Source organism: Pezoporus wallicus, unplaced genomic scaffold (assembly GCF_028554395.1).
Source record: "Pezoporus wallicus isolate ANWC-B61680 ecotype Strahan unplaced genomic scaffold, APGP_CSIRO_Pwel_v1 scaffold_2146, whole genome shotgun sequence".
NCBI classification, from domain to species: Eukaryota; Metazoa; Chordata; class Aves; order Psittaciformes; family Psittacidae; genus Pezoporus; species Pezoporus wallicus.
Genome location: NW_026639769.1, coordinates 560,212 through 582,240, shown reverse-complemented (window position 1 = coordinate 582,240; position 22,029 = coordinate 560,212). Strand labels below are relative to the sequence as shown.

The window sequence follows — 22,029 nt, the reverse complement described above, 5'->3', positions numbered from 1 at the left end:
GACCTCAGCCTTCTGGGTGACTCCCCCCAGTTTCTATACTGGGCATGACGTGCTGTGGTATGGAATACCTCTTTGGCTAGTTCAGGTCAGGTGCCCTATCTCTGCTTCTTCCTGGCTTCCCATGCCCCTCCTCATTGGCAGAGCATGAGACTGAGAAGTCCTTGATCAGGGTAAGAAATACTTAGCAACAACTGAAAACACCAGTGTGTTATCAGTGCTGTTCTCAGACTAAAGTCGAAAACACAGCACTGCACCAGCTACCGAGAAGGAGAAAAATAACTGTTACAGCCGAACCCAGGATAGGCAGTGATTTCATTTTTATGAACACTGCATTGCTTTCATCAGTTCCTAGACAGATGCATTGCTGATATAGTTGCAGCATCTGCTGTTATCAAGCCAATTGTATTTGATAAAACCAGCAAGTAAAAAAAGCTATGCCTCCGAGTCAGTAGAGCTCCAGACTTTGTCTTCAAGGACAATTCCATTATGCATCAGACACAAACAAAAGAATTCTGGAAAAGGATAATATATACAATGTAATATTTATTTCTGTATATGAAACATGCACTGGAAGAAGAGTTATGAATGGGACTAGGCTCAGATAGAAAACGTTGGCAGTGCATAAAAACTTCAGAAAGGGCCCTCGAAAGACTTCTCAGCCAGTCTGATGAAATGGATAGGAAACTGTGCATGGGAAGAGGACTGTGCTCCCCAGGTATATGCATTGCAGACATGCAGTGACCCACACAGTTCATAGAACCAAAATGTAGACTAGTAATTCAGCATGAATAATTTGCCAGTGCCTTGTTGCAACTCAAAGGCAGCTCAAATGCTAGCAAGCTATCAAAGCAAATATCAATATACTATGCAGTCCAAAGTGAGCTGTGAAGGTCTGTAGTCACAGGTCCAAACAACCTAAATGCCAGCCAGGTTCTTATCCACAGTGTTTCTCTTACTCTTTGAGCACCTTTGAGGGCCCAGAGATAGTTTGAATTACTCTGTGATTCTTTGTGGCTGCCTTTCCAGTCTGACAAGCAGCAACAAAACATCACATTACATCACTCCAACAATCGCTGCTCAAAGCATGTGATTACCAATATCCATGCCATGCCGGAGAAGTTTTGGACAAGGCTAATACTTGCTTTTAGAGCATCAGGTCACATAGCTTTGGTCTATAGAGCTGCAACTGAAGTACTTTTTTGGACATGGTAAAGTTGTTTCTGTGGCTTCTTGGGCTGTGTCACACAGTTACTAGACTCCATTCAGACCTGAATCAAATCTCTTCTCCAACACTGAGAATATGGTGGGAAACACTGGAAGTTGACCACAACACACAGTACAATTGTCCGCTGAAAACAAATATTGCTGTCAATGATAAAATGAGTGATGTGGTATTACTGTTACTTTAGGCAGTCAAAAATCAGACTCTCTCTCTAACCTTTCTTATATTTCTGAAGTGACCCTACATCCTTTTTTAAAAGAAATATCTACTTTCTGGAGTTTCTGAAGCCAGGCTGGGATGTGAGCTTCAGGTGGGCCTGGCTCCTCAGGTCTCATTGCCAGGATGGGCAGGGCTATGCAGGGCCCCACTGCAGCACTGCTGGAGCAGGAACTGACAGCCCTGGGGGGGCTGCAATTGGGTCCTGGGCTGTGGGGAGCCCAGTCAGGGATAGAAAAGCCCAGTGGTGTCCTCAGGGCCCTGACAAAAACAACACACATAATATATATATATCCTTACACCATGTTGCTTTTCAGGTTGCGAAGCATTTACTTCTTTCTATACCCAGTACTATAATGATGACCACCTATAAGGTTTCCACATAGCTAAGCCCTAAAAGACACGTGGCATTCAACACTCACACTGAATTGAAAGTGAGCTGAAAAAATTCAGTTTCTCTCACATGTTTATAATATAGATATATGCTACTATTCCAACAGATGTATTTTCAGGATAAATCCATCTGCAACTGGCAATGCTATTAGCCAAAAATGCAACAAAAATTAAGCAAATTAATCAGAACCACATCAGCAAGGCATGTTTTTAATAATCTCATTGATCTTGGCTCAGACACAGCAGGCTTGAAAAGAGCTTTGAGGGTGAAGAATGCCAAGTACCATTTTTATGAATAATGAATAAGCAATCAAAGAACTGCATTTAAGCAAAACTAGGAAAAGCAAGAATGAAAGTGAACAAGATGGTGACAACAGGAAGTGAAATACAAAATGGTACAGAAGAGGAGAGTATTGTATTAAGACAACTGCTTCACAAAGAGTAGGAAAAAATTACAAGGCTCCGTAAGTTTTAATGGCTTGTGGTTTATACTCACTGTATCTCCTTTTATTCCCCTCTACCACCCTAGCCATGGCTTTTTAGCACATCCACTCTAACAAACCCACTAAAATTCATCAGTTCTCCTACATCTTCATCTCCTCAAAACACTTCAGGGTCTCCCTACACCATTTAACCCTCCTCCATATTGTTCCCAACTCTTTTCCATGTTCCCTGTGTTCACATCCCCAACACTCCTCGCTCTTGTGCCTCTTCATGGGACTGTCCCACCATACACATGGCTCCTTCCACATCCCCTGCTCTCCTGTCAGCTGTGCAGGACATGGTGCACACCCACTGCAGAACCAGGCACACGCTGGATTGCTGGCTAGGGTGCAGAGCAGATAATAGCTACTCTTTGGAAATGGAAAGCCTTCCAGAAAATCTGGGTGGCCTGAAGCTGGCTAGGGTATAAAAAAAGCTGTCTAAAAGGTACAGCCATTGCAGAGAAGTCAAATTAATTCCTGGAATCCTTGTGGAAGGAATTGGGGACATTCAGAAAACTCCACAAAGAGGAGGATTGTGAGAAAACTTTATGACCCCAAACTTATTTGGAAAAGTGGACAAAACACACAGTATGAAGTCATCAGAAGTTGTTTATCCAAGGGGCCTAACAGGAACTGGAGGGTGAAATGGATGAATTGTTTCATACCAGCAGACAACACACTCAGCTAAAAGCACTTTGGCATTTGATTACTGGAAAGTGGAAAATCTGACACCAGTTTGCAAAAGGATCCCAGAGGAAACCAAGGGACATATACCCACATATTGTAAAATTGATGTCTACTGATAAATTAATAGAAATTATAAATTAAGAACAGAATTAGCTGCCACCTGCATAAACACAATCTATTTGGGAAAAAGTCAACAAGGCTTTTTTGAAGGGAAATCCTTCTAAGACTGTTAAAGTTCTTTGAAAGATTCACAAACATGTCAGCAAGGGCAACATGTCAGACTCAGATTGCCAAAAACCTTCCAACAAATTCCTTCACCTAAAGCTTTGAAGGAAGCTAAGCAGCTAGAATAAAAGTCCTTGCATGGCTGATGAGCAGGTGGCCCAAAGACAAAGGTAGGAGTGAAATCTCCATCCACTGCAAGAACTGATGTTTAGCAGCAGAATTCTGTAAGGAGCCTTAACTGCTCAACACACTTAAAAGTTATGCCAAAACCACAGAAGTAACAAAGGCAACTGTTAAGGGCAATTCAAAGTAATACAGGACAACAGAGAATCGGAGACAAGAACTATTGAAGGACAGTATAGCGTGACTTGGCACGACAATGACAGTTATGATTTTATGTAGGTAACTTGAGCGATGCACAGGAGAAAACACAAAATTGTTACATATGAGCTGGTCTTTATAACTCAAGTGCAGGATCTTGGTCTTATGATAGAAATCCTGTAATGATAGAAGTCTACATGGCTTTGAGATATTAACCAAATTCAGGGAAGAGAAATAGAGATGTCTCCCCCTCAAAGGGTTCATAAACTACAAATGACTGGAGACTGGAAGCATATTGGGGAAAATTGTACTTGCCTACCAAATCTCTTATAGCTTGTTCTAGACACATTTTTATGACATAGCCAGAGATAGGACAGAGGGCAAAATGAACTGTACAGTACATTATTGCCCAATACAATCATTCTTGTGCACTTTTTCTACCTTTTCTTCAATAGGAACATTAATAAAATCTCCTCCTCTTTCTCCCTCCCCACAGTAATTTTCACTGTTTCTGTATGACCTTAATTTTGGTCTTTCTGCACCTTCCACCCTTTCTGTCAGATCTAGTTAAGAGGTTTAGAAGTGTAGTCAATAGATTAATAGCGTTTAAACAATAACAATGTTAATTTCCTTAGAAGAAATTAAACCCAGCATTTTTACCTAGAAATGCAGACCCATAGGGAGGAATATTGCCCAGACTAAATGTATTTGAGTATGATTTTCAGCCAAGCCTCAGACCAGCCTTTACTTTAAGCACACCTGAAGTACAATCTAGGTGCAAATGTAAGTACTGGACATGATGTAACTATTAGCTAATGCTTACAGATAATAGAAGATTACATAAAACTTCCCCTGATCGGCAGCTTTTCCTTGAAATAGTCTCATGATATGGGCAAATAAGGCATTTTCAATCTGGAAGGAAGGAATTCCAGGTGCAAAAATTTGCCAACATGAAATCACACTTGTAAAATAGAAATTGAGGGAGAGAGGAATCTGATGTCATGTTTACTAAACATAAAGCAACCCCAAAGTGTACAACATACACACAATCATGCCAAACACATGCACAATAATAGAAGAATTATTCATGTGGAAAACTTTCAGAATTCATTTTCTCTAATCACTAGAACCACTGTTTCAGCAGCAGCTGCACTAACAGACAGGAAAAACACTTCAACCAGACATTTTCCATTATTGCCACTGTTCACAGTCTTCCTAGAAGCAATGACAGGATGGCCTGAAGTTGCACTAGACTCTTCTGTCTCATATAAAAGATGGAGAGACATCTTTGTTTTCTGTTTGCATAGCCCATAAACACAACTCCTTCTAACCATCAGGCTGTAGCTTCTAGTACTATGACAGCGCAAACAGTAAAGGAGCTACAAGTAATGAGCGATCTTCTTTTCCAATTCCTTCAAAGCCTGATGAAAAGGGACAGACACTGCAGGTGCTGTATGGTAAGGCCCTCTCCATGTTCTAGCAGGAAAGGAGTGTAGTGGGTCCCACCAAGGGTGGAGCACTGGGCAAGCAAGCTCTCAGCAGCCAATGGCTTTGACAAGCAGGAATCCCTCTCTTGCTCCTTAATGGTGCCTGCAATGTCTGGCAGATAAACCAGCCACTCAGACTGCGAGCAGAGAAGATGTGGGTAATAACCTCAGCTGCTCTTAAAGTCTCAGCCCTGTCAACATTTCTGCCCTTGTTCCAATTGCTGCTTTCCCTAGCCTAACAATCAATAAAGTAAAAACGAGTTCAGTTACTCCACTCCAAAAGTAAAAGTGATGAAAACAGTAGGCATCAATCTACACCCTTTAATTACGAGCAGACACGAATCCCTCATCTTCTCCATCCTTGTGTAAGCCCACAGTTCACAGGTTTATAGCTGTACTCCCATTAGCACTGTCAGTCTGTGTGTTTACAAGTTCATGCTTTCTTTTTTCTGGGACAGAATCTGTCCAGGTAGCAATCATTGTCTGCATTGGTGCACAGGATGGATCTAAGAGGTAAACGGCTCATTCTGGAATAAACAGTGCCTTTTCCACTGTTTTTAGTTTTACCACCACCCTCTTCTTCCTGGGGGGTACACTATTCATTAGTGGAGGTGATCCAACTTTCTGTCCATGTGCTTCTAAACTGGCAGCTCATTTGATACCAAAATCAAAACAATTGCTGCTGCCTCAGCTGCAAGACTGCTCTGTAGGTTTAGCACAGTTAAAGTGACAGAGCCTCAATTTCTTAGGGATATGCTACTATACAATTAAAGGAAGTGTTTCTCATTCAGTGGGGGGACATGCAGCATGCCATCTGACAATCTCTTATACCTCTGCCACCAGGAATCACAAAAGAACACCACAGGGAAGGGACCTTTTCAGTGCTGTGTGACATGGATTAAAGTGATTTTTCAGTAAGCCTGCCATCTCAGTAAAGCCCTAAAGGAATGGAGAATGGTGTAAACCAGCAAGCAATTCTCCAACTTATTTTCCCACCCTGCAGTATTCCCTGCCTCAGCGTTTAGTCTCAACCTTTCCTTTCTTTCACCCACCACATAAGTACAATATTTGCATGTATAGCAGCAGGGCTACCACTCCCCCTCTTCAGCAGTGAAATACAGATAGGCAGGCATTGCCTTTTCAGAACCGTCCCACCTTAGGGAGCTCAGGCAGGTCCACTGCTCTTCTGGTGCATAGCCTAACCTAGCGCAGACTTGCATGCCATCACTACAATCAGTCCTGCCAGCTCCAGCTCTCACAGCCTAACTGTCTCTTGCTATAGTTCAGCCCACTTGCATTAGCGTCTGGTAAGGAATGGCCCATGTGAAACCAGAACCATTACTCTATTCCCTCACAGAAGAGAATTACCACAGCAGTGCCTCAGTGCTGCTGGATCTTCCTGCTTCCTCATGGCTTGACAGATCCAACATGTCAGGGAAACAGAAATTAAGTGGGGGCCAAGCAAAACCTTCTCCTTCCATTCAGCATTGCTTCAAGAGAAGCTACTGACTGCATGCAAGTGACAAAGTCTAATGCTAGAGAGGAATATCAGCCTTCACAGCTGCAGGGTGTTTCAGTCATTTCCCTTCCAAAACATCACCAGGTTGGAAATAGGCAGGTGAACTGACTATAGTGTGCTCCATTTCTGGTTCTTTTGGCATACAGCACCACCTTCTATTAGGTATGAGATAGCAAGATCTCATTTAAGCGTATTTCCATCTGTAACATAGGATGTCTGTGACGACTAACAAACTGCTTGATTTCTGGCATCTCATCCCTGCTTTTCAAAGAAGGCCTAAAAAGCATTTGCAAATGCTGAATCTGGGTACAGAAATTCATAATCATATTAGAGATTTAAAGTTTTGGACTCATTAATTTTAATGGCATATTTATAATTCCTCACTACTTCCACAAAACACTTACTCCAGGTGATAATTACCTCTTTTTTCCTCCCCTTTCTGTTCCTTTACACCTAACACACATATTGCATCTTCCTTTGCTAACACTTCCACTCAGCAGGTCACCTTTGCCTCAGATGTCCAACTCATTAATATAATTGAAGTTACACTCAGAAATACTGTTCTCCAGCTGCTCTGAGAAAGATCCGACTTCTCTCTCAGAAAGGAAGAGGAATCCCAGTTCCTAATACCTGTGTTCTTTTTCAGACAGTATCGAATTAGCTTAACATAAAGGTTACCTCCCCCAGTAAAGCTTACACCACTATGACCAAAGAAAAGAGAAAATCAGATAACCAAAGATTCATTCTTCTTACTTCAAGTGATAGCTCTCCGTAGCTTTGCAGATAACACCCCTTGAGCCAAAGGCACTACCAGTATTTTGTTATTTAATTGCCACGTTAGACTTTTCATAACATACTGCAGTAGGCCTGATGACTTGAACATATTAGCTCTTTCAGGAATACTTTCTACAAAATGCTTGAGTTAAGATGTTGACAACCGTTAGCACAAGTGTCTTTAATTTTTGTAACAGTGACCAGAAGAGCTTCTACTTACTGAAAATGCAGAAGGTGGCATCACTGTTAGCATGAGCAGAAGTAACAAGCTCTTCATCTCTGCCTGCGGGAACAGAAAGATTACTGATCAGAGTTGCTTGCTTCTTTGCTGCTTGTACGCAGAAAAGCTACAATACAATAGAGCAAAAGTGAAGGGAGAATAGTTTTATCACTACACTCCCTGGATAGATGAAGGCAACTGCAACAATGAAATTACCCTGCAGAGAAAGCCAGACTGTAATTACAGAGTGCAAATATTTCCCTGAACTTTCCTCTGGTATTACGAGAACACCATCCCCAGGCACAGTGGAAGCTGCATGCTGTTGCATGTCTGCCCTCCCACCCTTTTACTTATACACATGATAAAATACTTGAAGATTGCAATGACTTCAACCAACCCAAGGTAAGAAATTCCACAGTTAAAATTTATGTACCCTATATTCATTCTGTGTGACTTGGTGAAGCTTCATGTCTGTCTGTGTGTGATCTTGCTTGTTTAAAATCCTACAGTTAATCACACGCAGCTGTAGCTAGATTCAAACATCAGTAGCTGTATCCCTTTTACAGGGCTAGAAAGGAGATCAGGCCACACAGACTGGTGTGGCAACATACAGTAGGATACAATAGTTACTAAAAATCAGGGCATTATGCACACTCGGAGCCACAATACTTCATTGGTGCATTGCCTGTTGTTACTTTATCCTTCCTGAGTTGCACCAACCAAGCCCATACCAACCACCACTCACCAGCATTTACAGCTGTGGACACTTCAGCCGCAAGAGACTGCCTGTTTTTCAAGACCATTTTCTCATGACCTCATGACCAGTCAATTAAGCCCAGAAAGCAGAGATGGACTAGATATTCCCAGCTTATTTAACCTAGTCTAAGATGCTTTCTAACTTGGGAAAGGAAAGAGGAAAGATGGAGAAATCTTCTGTGCATAAACGCGTCAAGTGAGAAATGTTCATATCATCAGTCATTGTATCATCTGATTTAATATTAAAACTTCTCATATAGCTCCTTAAGCCTGTGAGCTCCTTCAGCTCCTGGCCTATTAAATTCAGATAAAATATAGAATGTGTATAAAGTCATTGTTTCATGAGAATACCAAATCAGAAACAAAATACACCAAAATGAAACCTGCTTGATCAAGCATTTGAATATTTCAGGTTACTTTATGACGTGCAACCATTTTTCTCACAGTGCTAGGTCTCACTGGATCACAGCTCATTACAACTCCCTACGTCCATATACACCATGGGGTTTGACACTGAACTTTCACAGTGCTGGGGATAAAAAGCTTGTTCTTCAACATTTTTCTTTCAGATGTAAAACCTACTAAGTGCTAAAAACCCAGTCACACCAAATTCTGCGTGCAAATAACAATGAACAGGGAAAATGTAACTGGGAAAACAAGCACTGATAAGCGTCTCTCCTATATACTGAGGGACTGTATCAAAGCCACAAGACGTCACAGTTTTGATGCTTGCTTGTATTTTTGTGCTGCTGCACTTGCATGGGAATTGCTGTCATATGTCCCAAATTTACCTTTCAAATGTTTAGACCATCCAGCCCTAATAAACTAGTCAACGGATTCCCGGAAGGATGGTCAGAAGGAAGAACAAGGCCTTCTGTATCCTATTAAATCCTCCACTGCAAAACAAACCTTCCGCCTGACTCTCTGAGCTCTAACAAACTTGTTATTTTAAAAGCTTCCTCTACTGTAGCATTCAGCATAGATCCCTTTTGCTTTCCTTTCAGCCACAAACAACACAGATGGGACTGGGGAATCTGTCTGAAACCTTCAAAAAAAGGTCAAGTTCTGTTTCCGGATTTAACAGCTTTCATTCCTTGTAGCACCTGGGATACAGCAGCATATGTTTATTCTGCTTGTTTGCCATTCTCCTCACTGAAGGCTGGGTATGCGGGGGAAGGAATGAAAAGGACAGTGTCTTGCAGTGCTTTCACTTATAACAACAGCAGCTGCTGCTCCCTGTGCCTCCTGCCCTTCCTCCATTCTCTTCAACCCTCCCCAGCTCCCTTTTCCCACTGCGTGCTAGAACAGCATCTCCACTCCCCTGTACCCAGAAACAGCAGTAGGGCCTGAGGGGAAATGGTGACTTTATGCTCAAGATATGGAACAGCTGCTGGAAAGCTCACATAGAGGAAACCCTGCCACAGGGCTAAAATATGACGTTATCCCAGCAACAGGGATTATGAGAATCAGATCACAGTGAGTAAGGAACAACCAGAATCTTCAAACAGAGCTAGAGGTGTGCCCTACCTCCATTCCATACACACATTAACTGCTCAGGTTAGATGAAAAAAAGGGGTCAAAGTGATGTCTGGGTCCAGCCATCTGTAAACTCGGTCAAAATGACTGAGTTTCAGACCAGAACAATGAAGCTGCTTTATCCAAGAGATGCTGACCCAAGCTCCTCTAAACACTGGAGAAGTTCAAACTGGAATCTGACTTCAGCAGCTCTGGACCCTTACATCTATTCCAAAACAGTACGGATCAAGCCACATTTTGTGGAAATTTCAGAAACTTCTGAAAGGATGATATTAAGGTCCTTTCCAAACCTAACTATTCTATAATTCTATAATGTTCTGGTGCCCCTTCTGAGCTGCCTCCACAGTGCCTACTTCTCCCTAGAACTTTGGAGAGGGCACCAGAAAGGAGATGGCTAAAATTTCATAACTCTGGACAGAACGCAGGAGCTCCAGTACAACTGAAAACTGGGATAAGCACCCTTATTAATCCTCAGGGCTTAACACTGAACCCACTCAAGAAAGAAGCTTTTGCCTTAACAAATAGAAGGTGTAGAAAAGACAGATGGGCAGCCTTAGAGATTTCTCTGTAATGGCTGTAAAAATATTTAGTTACAAACTCTTATTCAGGGCCAGGCAGACTTAGCAAGATCAGTCAAATCTTCATTAAGACCAGGAGTACGTTTCAGAAATCAAGGATAGTTTTAATGACTCCTATATTTACTTTAAGTGTGTAAATCCCACCTTCCAATGCATGAAGGTTCAAGCCTGCTTAATTTGACTTGGCCTCTTTTCCAAAGAAGTTCCCAACATCCATGCTCATAGGGAAACAAGACCTACACTGCCTGTATGTATAGGTAAAAATAACTTTGAATCAGAGGGCTAATTTCAGGGTTTCAAAAGCATAAAGTTAACTTTTGCTTGAGGGAAAAGATACTGGGCTGGGATGAAGAGGCATACTGGACTTTCAACCCATTTATATGATGACTTTTTCCTTTGAAGAGGAAGGAATCCAAACTGGAAAGAAATATTACAAATAACTCAGCCTTGCTTAAAAAGCGCTTAAGCCATTTAGACTACAGAACCAGATCACAAAGTCAGAATAAAACAGGTTCCAGGAGTTCCATTGCTCACAGATTTATCGGTCTGGGTTTTTCTCTATTTATCTTTAAAATAATTAGACAGCCAGTGCTACATGGCTTGTCTCTGTTTAGCACATCAGACAGACTAGTCTTCTTTTGCCTGGGAGCCACATTTCTAAATCAACCTTTGGCCAAAGACATATACCACGTATGCGAGTCAGGGACTGTTCTAGGGATGGTTCACAGGCAGAAGATAAAAAGACCCTTTGAGGGTTAAAACTCTTCTATTGCCAGACAAGGTTTAGCTGGGCATGCAATAAGCAGCAAAGCCACGCAGCAATACTAGCTGCAGCAAGTTCTTGGGTTCATTTTGTCTGCTAGCTGGTGATTTGAATTACCTAGTGTGAATCTATTATTCCCACCTGAGTTAGCTCTGACACAGAAGCCACAGACAAGTTGAGCACTCCAGCATTTGCCAATTGGACAATTCAATATTTGCCTGTTGCAACATAGATAGAAATTGCTTATAGTAAAGTTCAGCACATCCAGCACTAAAGCAGAAGTTGTCACTGTGATCCTGTTACTCGCACCTTTCCAGAATTTCCTTCCCTTTCCTCCACTCCCAACTCCACTCCTCTTTAACACCTCCTATCTCACTCAGTTGTTATATTTTCAGAAGTTTGGTTGAAGGAGGTGGCAAGTCAGAAAGGATGGTGATATGTTGCTCAGTTATTTACTGGCATGGATCATTTTTAGCCACTGACTCAAAGCTTTTTATCTTCCAGTCTCATTTTTCAAAGACATGATTACTTTTGCTTTGCTCTCAAAACCTCCAGTGTATCTTGGTTGCAGCTTGCTTTTGCTTGCCTTGTCTACGAAGAAGCATCTTTCAAATTTTGGTGGAAAAGTTAGAAAGGGAAAATATGTACACACAGCAAAAAGATGAGATGAAGGCAGGGAGAGAAAAGAGCACCATGGAGCAGAGATTAAGGATAGGGAAAAACCTCCTTTTACTTTGCTGGGAGATGAGTTAGGAGAGCATGAGAACCACATCACATAGCCCAGAGGAGCTAAGAAACCACTCACCCTTTCAGGCAGAGGAAATCACATTCAAGATACTTCTTAATACGTATGTTTTCTTCCCCAGCTACAGTAACTACCGTTTGGTTTGACATTTTTCCAAAGAAAATCCTGGGCCTGATGTTCTTTGTACTAGGGCAGATAAGCCAATTAGTGTGCATGTGCCTGTAAAGTGGGAGGATGCTGAATTTCCTTTGCCTTGACCATGCAATGAGCCACATTATAAAGAGCTGTTTATAGAAAAAGCAGGGAGAAATGTTTATAATGTGTTTAAACACAAGACTGACTGAAAGGGCTTAGTAGGAAAGGAGAGAGAATAAAGAAAACCAAGACACAAGTTGCCTAAGTACAAGCTTTATGGAGATATTTTTACCATTGGTATCCAGATTTATTAATTTTAAATACATACTAGTAGTAGCAGAATCCTCATCAAAAAAAGTACTCCTGCTGAGGGATACTTTTAGCCATATTATGCATATTATGAAAGATAAACTTTAGCTAGAACAACTTTAAAATTCACCTTGTTAAATGAAAAAAGAAAACAGTTAAAAAACTTATTACTAAGCACAGCAGCAGAGCACCAGCTGGCTGGAGAACTGAGTAATGGCAATATACAAGCATCTTCCAGACTGCTCCATCAATAAGCTTTCATCTCAGCCTTCAGCCTGATTCATTGCAGGCACATAAATCTGCACCAGGCCATTGCTTAATGTGGCTGACAGAAACTGATAATGTTTTTACAGAGGAATTCTACAGCAATACCAAGTTCAGCAGCACCTGGGAAAGCTATAGCAGCCTCTGCCATAGAGTTTTAATCTGGAAACCGAAATCACACAGAACTGTAGTTGAAAATGATCAGCTGCAAGAGCAGACCGTGAAACACACAGAAGTTCTAGTGAGGCCTCACACCATGCCCTGTTGGGAGATGGGGAAGAGGCAGACTGGCTTCTTTCCCACTCTCCAAAATACACAATGAAGTATTTAAGGTTTAGGTCAGTGAAGCAGCATCTTCCAAGTAAATACGGTCACTATGCCAGTGCCTTGCAGGAACTAATACAGTATTTGATGAGGACAGTTTTCTCTCTACTTATTAATATCAGTTGAGAATCAATTTTCTGCAACTAGCCTTCCACTATTAGGTTTGCAGCTAGAGATTTATTATAAGGAGCAAAGATAGGATTCTGCCTTCTATTTTGGTACTCTCACTGTGCTTAGCTGTTAATTAAATCTGGGAGCATGTAGGGATAATGACAAGTGCACACAGACTCATTTAGACAGTTAATTGCAATAAGAAGCCACACACTGCCTACGGAAAATATATGACAAAGATATAATAGTCCAAACACTAACATAGTTGAAGAGGAATGGCTAACAGCAATTTACTACTGTCCCATCACAGCTCAAGCTTCACTTACATAAGTGATTTAGCTTGATCTGAAACACTGAGCACTGCTGCTGTTTACAAACACATTAGCCAGCTCAGACTAATCCCTTTCACTTCAAATCTCAGAGAATTCTTTAGGAGAAGAAAGGATTTCAATGCTGGAAAATCGCTTCCAATTTTGTCTTCAGTCCATCCTAAATACAAACATGGCAATCTTCTGCACTGTGCAAGGGGTTAAATAAGAAGACAAAATTGTCGTAAGTCAAAAATTGTCAAAAGAATTTCAAAACAATGTGTTTTTTCTGCCTCTCTTTGCAAGACCTACATCTCTGTTCACTTAAAAAAATTTTAGCACCATGTTCAACAGTGTGCTTGGAGTATGCATAGGGAACACCTGGGTTCCCAAGCAAATTTATTTAAAGGTGATTAATAACATGAACAGAAGAACATGAGAGTATTTACCCTGAACTTCATGTGGGCTTTGACTGTTGCTGCCCCTACATTGTTTCTGGAACCCAAGGTACTCTTTTTTCTTAAAGCTAACTCACTTTTAAACATATATATATAGCTCTATATATACACACGTATCTCAGTAAACATGCCAAGCATGCCACACTTGTATGGGTACATCTCTTCCCTAAGGAATCACCCTTACTGACTGTGATGCAGACAGACCTTCAGTGGTATGAAGCACGAATTCCCTCAGAGAAGCCAGAGGGTTTACTTACATTCCTCTGCAAGGGAAAGATGACGAACATGAAGAGAGAGAGAAGAAATGAAAAGGAGAAAACCAAACAAACCAACCCGAACTTCTGACTAACAAATTTAGGAAACAGAATGTGTGCTAGTGGAATCTGGGCTGCAGCCTCTAAGGATACAGCCGTAGCATCTTTCATCTGTCACTAAAAATTAACTTCATAAAAAAATTATCTTAAGAGAGTGTGATCACACTGCAGCGCCTGGAGAGATCTCAAAAGAAGCACATGCTCGACTGTGTGATCACAGCAAAATGACAACAGTGTAATCTATAAATAAATTGGTTCTTTACTCTGAAGCTGTTTTCTTCCACAGATGCCCAAACGGGAGCTTCCAATTACTGCTTTGAGGGCTAGGCAGAGAAATAAACAATCCATGGATGGTACTTGTTTTCTCTGTCATCTCTGCATGTCAAGAAGGTGAGCTTGTTACTGTGCAAGATAGCATAAACTAGTGGTTTGCTCACAAGACCATGTGCATGTGAGCAGGTATCCACTCAAGTCCTTTTATATTAAAGTCCCTTCTCAAACATTTATTAACCATTAATTTTTGTTGTCTAAGACAAGACCAGAGCAAACCAAGTCACGTTTCAGATCCAAGAGTGTTAAAAAATGAGATAGTGAAGCTGTATCCAGCAGAGTATCATTTCCAGTGAAATGAGATCTTTTGACAAGTCCATCATACCATGGGCATGACTGCACTGGATCAGAGTAATCATCCATCACTGCCTAGGCCCAGAGACTATGCTGGGAACACCGAGGGGTTTATCATCAGTTTTGTATAATCCTTTCCACAGACCTAAGAGCAAAGCAACTTATTTCTTCTGGACTTCATAGAATTATAGAATCGTTAGGGTTGGAAAGGACCTTAAGATCATCAAGTTCCAACCCCCCTGCCGTGGGCAGGGACACCTTACGCTAAATCATATCACCCAAGGCCTCATCCAACCTGGTCTTGAGCACTGCCAGGGATGGAGCATTCACAACCTCCCTGGGAAACCCATTCCAGTGCCTCACCACCCTAACAGGAAAGAATTTCCTCCCTATATCCAATCTAAACTTCCCCTGTTTAAGTTTTAACCCGTTACCCCTTGTCCTATCACTACAGTCTCTAATGAAGAGTCCCTCTCCAGCATCCCTATAGGCCCCCTTCAGATACTGGAAGGCTGCTATGAGGTCTCCACGCAGCCTTCTCTTCTCCAGGCTGAACAGCCCCAGCTTTCTCAGCCTGTCTTCATACAGGAGGTGCTCCAGTCCACTGATCATCCTCGTGGCCCTTCTCTGGACTTGTTCCAACAGTTCCATGTCCTTTTTATGTTGAGGACACCAGAACTGCACACAGTACTCCAGGTGAGATCTCATGAGAGCAGAGCAGAGGGGCAGGATCACCTCCTTGGACTTGCTGGTCACTCTCCTTTTGATGCAGCCCAGGATACGGTTGGCTTTCTGGGCTGCAAGCACACACTGAAGCTGGCTCATGTTCATTTTCTCATTGACCAACACCCCCAAGTCCTCCTCCGCAGGGCTGCTCTGAATCTCTTCTCTGCCCAACCTGTAGCTGTGCCTGGGATTGCTCCGACCCAGGTGTAGGATCTTGCACTTGGCATGGTTAAACTCCATGAGGTTGGCATCAGCCCACCTCACAAGCGTGTCAAGGTCCCTCTGGATGGCATTCCTTCCCTCCAGGGTATCAACCGAACTACACAGCTTGGTGTCATCAGCAAACTTGCTGAGGGCGCACTCAATCCCACTGTCCATGTCAGTGACGAAGATGTTAAACAAGACTCGTTACTGGTCTCCATCCGGACATTGAGCCATTGACCACAACTTTTTGTGTGCGGCCATCCAGCCAGTTCTTTATCAATTTCACTGAGCATCAATATGCCACTAGGCAAATATTTCCCCCTTCACTCAGCTAATGATGAACCCATAGCATGAATCATGAGGGCTACTGTAATTGCATCCTATGTATTCTAGGTGCTGTTCTTCTACAGAACAGCAGCTCTCATCCTCTTATCAAAAAAAGCTATTTGTTTGCCATGTATTGATGAGTCACAAGGTACATACATGAACTAATATATTGGTTAACATTTTATTAATATATAAAGCCCCCCCCCGAAGAGAAAGCTTTCTGGCTGCCTAAACCCTACCTGTTCTGAGGCACAAAATAGTATTTTGCCTTACTTAACATTGCATACAGAAGGAGCCCTCAACCCAGATCAGAGGGGCTTTTCCCCCAGGTTGCATATTTTAACAGAACATCTGTGTTATTTAAAAATAAAATTTGTTCTTTTAACTCAAATTCAAGTACTACCAAGAAAACCAGCTGCAACAACATAACTCCTTTCCTGTTTCCTAAACCCTTTTGGCAAGTCAGGGCACAGCCATTCACATTAACTGCAGCTGAATCTTGGCGCCTAATTTTTGAGGCAAGTAACCGCTGAAGCAACTAGATTAGATGAACTCTACCAGCATTCTCTTTTGCCAAGCTGGTAAGCAGCTGGATCCCAGAAAGCCCATCCCCAAAACAAAGATACATGAATATCTACATCAGAAGTTACATTTATTGAACAGCAAGATTTGAGATCATCCATTCTCCAACTCCTCTTTAGCATAATCATTGCTACTTTCCTTTAAACTTAATTTAGTTTTATAATTAATATTCTTTTTAATATGTATACATAGAGACAGCAGCAAACAAAAACCTACATCATTGCTTGAAAATCACCTCACTTCATTCATCACTCACCTTTTCTCAAAGGTTAGAGTGGACTGTTTACTAGCAAATGGATTCAGAATATGCAAATACCACAAAGGAACTGTCCCAATCCCAGAATTTCTGTGAAGCCATCAAGCATTTAGACTCATGAAGCAAGCTATTTTAAAACCAAACACCCCTGAGGTGTCAGGATGCCCCACAGTGTGTGAGAACCTGAGAATATGCCTGGAAAAGAAGTCTCAATTATCTCACACAGGACAGGAAAATATGCTAAAAGCAAAACTTCAAAAGATACCAAATTTGCTCCGTTTTATTTTTTTGCTTTTTATTATTAATTTCATTTACTAACATAAATATACTTTAAGCTAGTGCCATGCCAAAGACATACAGTCCTACCTACCTTTGTTCCACATCACAAACACCTCCTTTTGGTCCCTGTAACAGCAGAGTGTTTGTCCTGAATACACACACACACACACGGAGCTGTGCAGCACATTGGCTCATCAACACGCTGCACCTCAGGAAGAATGATTTTTCATGGCTGCTCTATCTAAACACACTGGGAAATGCTCTGCCATTGCAGAGGGTGATACATCTCATAAGAAGCCAGGAGAAAAAAATCTAAATCGCAAGCCAGCTTACAGAGAAGCTGTTGAAGGGCCCTCACAAGTACAATAAAAGAAACTCCAAACCTTATGAAGACACTTCCAAAAGTAATAAGCAAAGGTGTTTACAAACCCTTTTGAAGGTCTCTACAGTCAGACCTAAAGAAACATACCATCTCCCTAAGCTTCTGTACTAACACAGGTTATTCCTAGTCTTGGGAACAACATTGGAAACCTTTACGAAGCTTTGAAATGCAGTTTTTAAACCAACAGCTCCACCTGACCACCCACAAGGAACACCAGAGCATCAGGAAAATCTACACCTCTCTATATTGCTACCAGCCCATTACCATCTCCATGCCAGGACAGGTCCCTGAAGCTGCCTTCTTGGCCTGTTTCACACATCAGACTTCCTCAAGGATGAGAGATCTGGTCCTGCAAACCTCCCCTCTCACAAACAGGTCTGTTGGCTCTGACAGCATCATTTAGCTGGGCCTCCCAAAGGATCCCATCTCACACAGCTTAAAGCAATGGAAGATTGATTAGGAGACACTCCCTCCCCTCAGCACCTGCTAGCACATGAACAGAAGCAGTTTCCCTCTCAGGAGTGGTAGTTAGGGGGTATGAGAGTATTGGTGCCCTTTGATTCTAGGCAGGATTTTATTCCAAAGCACCTATGTCTGATTCTCCCAGGCTCACCCAGCATCCTATCAAACTGGTAATGTTCTTTCCACTCCCCTGTTCTCTACAAGCACAATGTCAGGGAAAGCAGTTTTGATTACATTAAGTCTCAGTGTAATTAACTGCAAGTAAAAGGGATTAATGTTCACCAAATACATAGAGTGTCTTCATCCCTCACTTCTAGGAAATACAGTTTTGCAGTCATAAGGACTCTGGTCTCTCTCCTCTTTCCTGCACTCTTTTACCTGAAGCCAAAAAAAAAGAGTGGGAAATTAAAAATGGTTTAAAAATGACAAAACAGCACTGAAAAGACTAATAGATAATAGATATCCAAGTAGAGGGATCAGGAGGCAGCCCAGAATACAAAGTCAACTCTTACCTTCTGTGTGAACCTGTAAAAGGTGAGTGCAAAACTTGGAGATACTTGCACCACTGCAGCAAATTTCGAAAAACCACTTTCTTATGTTCTGGTTCAAACAGTGGCTCTTAAGCACTCTTCTCTCCAGCTTCTGTTTGGTTACTAATCCTTACTGCACAGGAAAAAGAGAGTTATATTTCATTTAACCCCTTCAGCCTCTGTTTCTTCACAAGAGTTTTCGGTTTTGCTTGGGAAAGCTGGAGTTGAAAGCATGCACACACACATGAATGCTCTCGGATTCTTTCTAGCTCCTGTAGTCTGTGTGTGAGTGCACACACTAGCTCTAAACTGTGCCTTAAGTTACTGCAGGGGTGGGGCCCTTTGTAGCTAGTTTTAATTTAGCTGTAGGCAGCATATCAAAAGAGAGACAGTTATCCACAGATCCCTTCAGTGTTCAGTGAGTTCCCAGCTCTAGAAGAAAATTTATTTAACTTAAGTTTAAAATTAAAGCCTGAATCACAGTTCCCAGATATGTTTTTGACCAAAGAAAGTTTGAACATAAATACAATTCACAGCTAGATCTGGCTCTAGGCAGGGCTAAGCAGGTCCCCAAGGTCTGAAAATACCAGCACAGATCTGTATTTAACCAAAGACAAAAGCAGCTCAGGTTTCTCTATTTTTTCCCTCTAACAAATGTCCTGCAATTCAGAAAAATCCCATAAAGGAACAATTTAGCAATTGAAAAACTGTTAAGGGAAAAGGAATCTAGTTGGATGCATTACAAGGAAAAACTTGTGCTGTTATTCATGTGGATACTAGAGGAATCATTGCATAACGACTTATGTGTTGCTGCTGTTGTTTTATCTTGAAAATAGATAATTCCACCCTACTGATTTTGTCCTCTGGTTAGCATAAAACAAATATTGAAATACAGAGACCACTGATCTATAAAAATAATTCTGATCCAGCAATTATAACAGCTACCAACGTTTCAACTCTACTTAATACTATGACTGAGGTTTCCAAGATTATGAGAATAGTTTTAAAGTCTTAAGTTTGGGTTGGGTCTTTTTGTTTGCCTTCCAGTTTCAGAGTCCTTTTTCCATCAGTAGTTCATTTGAAACCATGATGAACAAAACCTTGCTTTCAAATGGAAAGATGAAGCTTCTACCTTCAGGTAACTCCATGTGCTGGATCTTCCAAGTAAGACATCAATGTGTGCAATGAAATCTCCACTACTCTCCTCTTGGCCACACTACTACTTTAGATGATAAGAAGAGAAAATATCGTTGGCAACTGTTGACAAGCCTAGACACACACAGCTCCAAACAGAAGAGAAAGTTTCTAGCAGCCTCGTAAATGCACCAGGTGACACAGAAGCAATTTTATTCTAGGGCCACAGCTCTTTTCATCCCAGCTGGTCAATCCCTGTCTGGCAACTAGCCACCAAAGATACACAGTACTCAAATCCTACTGCTACACATCCCACAGGGGACAGAGTTTGAATAAAAGTCACGTATTTTCCACATGCAAAAGCAATCCCATACTTTCCTGCCCAAGCTAACTCAGACACAATAAACAAGGATAAACCCTAACAGGAAAATGGCAGCACCTCCACCAAGAAGCAGGGGAACCCCAAAAGGCTGAAAGATACAACACAGCCCAGAAGAATGCTTAACGGCGGTTCTGATGCATGGCTACCTACGCTGCCCATGTCAGGACAGACAACAACTGAACATTGTTAATGGCTAATTAAGGACACAGAAATTACTGTCTTGCCCTTTTAGACTTAAATTTTCCTTTAAAAAAATAAATTCAGGCCTTGGCCCAAGCTGTGGGTGCTTCTTTTCCATCAGAAAGAAGTTACATCAATGCATGTTTTTTCTTTATCCACCCATACTCTCAACTGGCCATCCTGATAGCCGCCACAGTTATATCCTAAACTTCATGATATTTGAACAAAACAAAACCTGCACCTTTGACCTTATGTGAATAAATTACACTTTCAAATCAATTTAAAGCTTTTAGAGCCTGTATCGTTGGCAAGAAAAGGCTCAAAATCCAATCCAAAAAGCTCAGAAGCTAGTAGGCAAAAACCCCACGAGCACTCCAGATGAATTTATAAGTATCTCATTCTTAAAATTTCTTCTCACAGCAGCAGGGCCCTCAATGTACGTTTTTTGGAAATAGCAAGCTTAGTAATGTTCTTGTGGTTCTTGTGTTCTTGTTGATAGTTAAAACTACAAGGGAGTTCAGACGGGGAAAATGTGACTGCTCATGTTGGAATCTAGCCAGGACACATCCAAAAAACAGCTGTGCCTACTGCATTAAAGCAGATAGTGTGTAAACACATCCGGATTGATTTTTAACCCCATAAAGACTTAATAACCAACCTCCTGAAAGGAGCTGAAATAAAACAAGAAGTAACCAGATTTTTACCACAACTAAGCAACATGAGACATTGAAGACACTATTTTTACTAACAAAAGGAAATTAAAATCTGCTTACACTTCCTGGTTCTAGTAGAAACATGACAAAATCAGAAGCTATTAGTGTGATATTTGAACTTGAGGCCAGTTCCTACCAGGAAAAAGACAATGCAAATATGAAGTAAAACTTTGCCCTGTAGTTCCCCAGAAACTACGTGTGTACTGCATGTGTACCTTTTCTCTGGGAGAAAGGACATGTTCCCTGTGTTGAAATTGTTTTCAACCACTACCATTTAGTGAAACTAAGATAACCCACTGATTCATCTCTTGATAAAACACTCACAGTCCACTACAAAGATAATACAGTCAGGACTACAGATATTTGCCTTTTGCCACTATTCTATCCAGTTGCTAGCCTGGAGGCAATGGCATCAACATCATCAAGGAGAAACAGCTGAGATGATGAATACTGCTGAACAAGACATCCCTTCCAGTCCCATCAGTGAAGAGATTTTGGCAAGAAGCAGCCTCTACAGGAGCTGTGATACTGAGATAGCAACACTAACGTGGTCAGAGATCAGTAATAACACTAATGTTTTCTCTTCCAGAAGTACCTTTAAAGGAAACAACCAACCAGGACTCCTTACAATCAGAGACTGTTTTCAGATTATTTGAAGATCTGCATGCTTTACTGGACACAGTTCCAGTCTAACTAGTTATGGCTGTCTAACAGTTATAACTTAGTGGTGGGTTTACCTTGGCTGGTCACCAGATTCCCACCAAGCTAATTTATCACTCTTCATCCTTAACAGGACAAAGGAAGAAAGTACAATGGAAAAGCTTATCAATCACAATAAACACAGGGAGATCAGTCGCCAGTTCCTGACATGGGCAAAACTACTTGACTTCAGGGAAGTTAATTTGTGAGAAATAAGAACAGAACAAGAAACACCTTCTTTCCCCACCTCTCCTTCTTCCCAGGGGAGTATATCACTCAACTCTTCTACCTCCTCTACCCTCCTCCTGAGCAGCATCCAAGAAACTCAGACAAGACTCACAAACCCTCCACAAGAGAAGCTGGTCTCAGTAGCTTGAGCATTAACCCAAGGAAGTGAAG

The 22,029-nt window shown here is 41.5% G+C and overlaps 1 protein-coding gene across 3 annotated transcripts in view; it reads right to left on the bottom strand.

Moving 5' to 3' along the window:
- PAPLN (papilin, proteoglycan like sulfated glycoprotein) overlaps window positions 1–18,684 on the bottom strand; it is a 60,914-nt gene extending 42,230 nt beyond the window's left edge. The window contains exons 1-2 of one of the 3 annotated variants that reach the window (XR_008973010.1): window positions 17,795–18,004; window positions 7,550–7,612 (exon numbers count right to left, since the gene is read on the bottom strand). Coding sequence is in view for 2 of the 3 variants with exons in the window: in XM_057416172.1 (XP_057272155.1) it covers window positions 7,550–7,612; window positions 17,795–17,803 (72 nt within the window). In the remaining variant the exon portion in view is untranslated. Of the gene's footprint in view, window positions 1–7,549; window positions 7,613–17,794; window positions 18,005–18,504 lie in introns of those variants that run through there. The other 2 variants (XM_057416173.1, XM_057416172.1) reach the window with 2 other exon arrangements.
- Window positions 18,685–22,029: the final 3,345 nt, after the last annotated feature.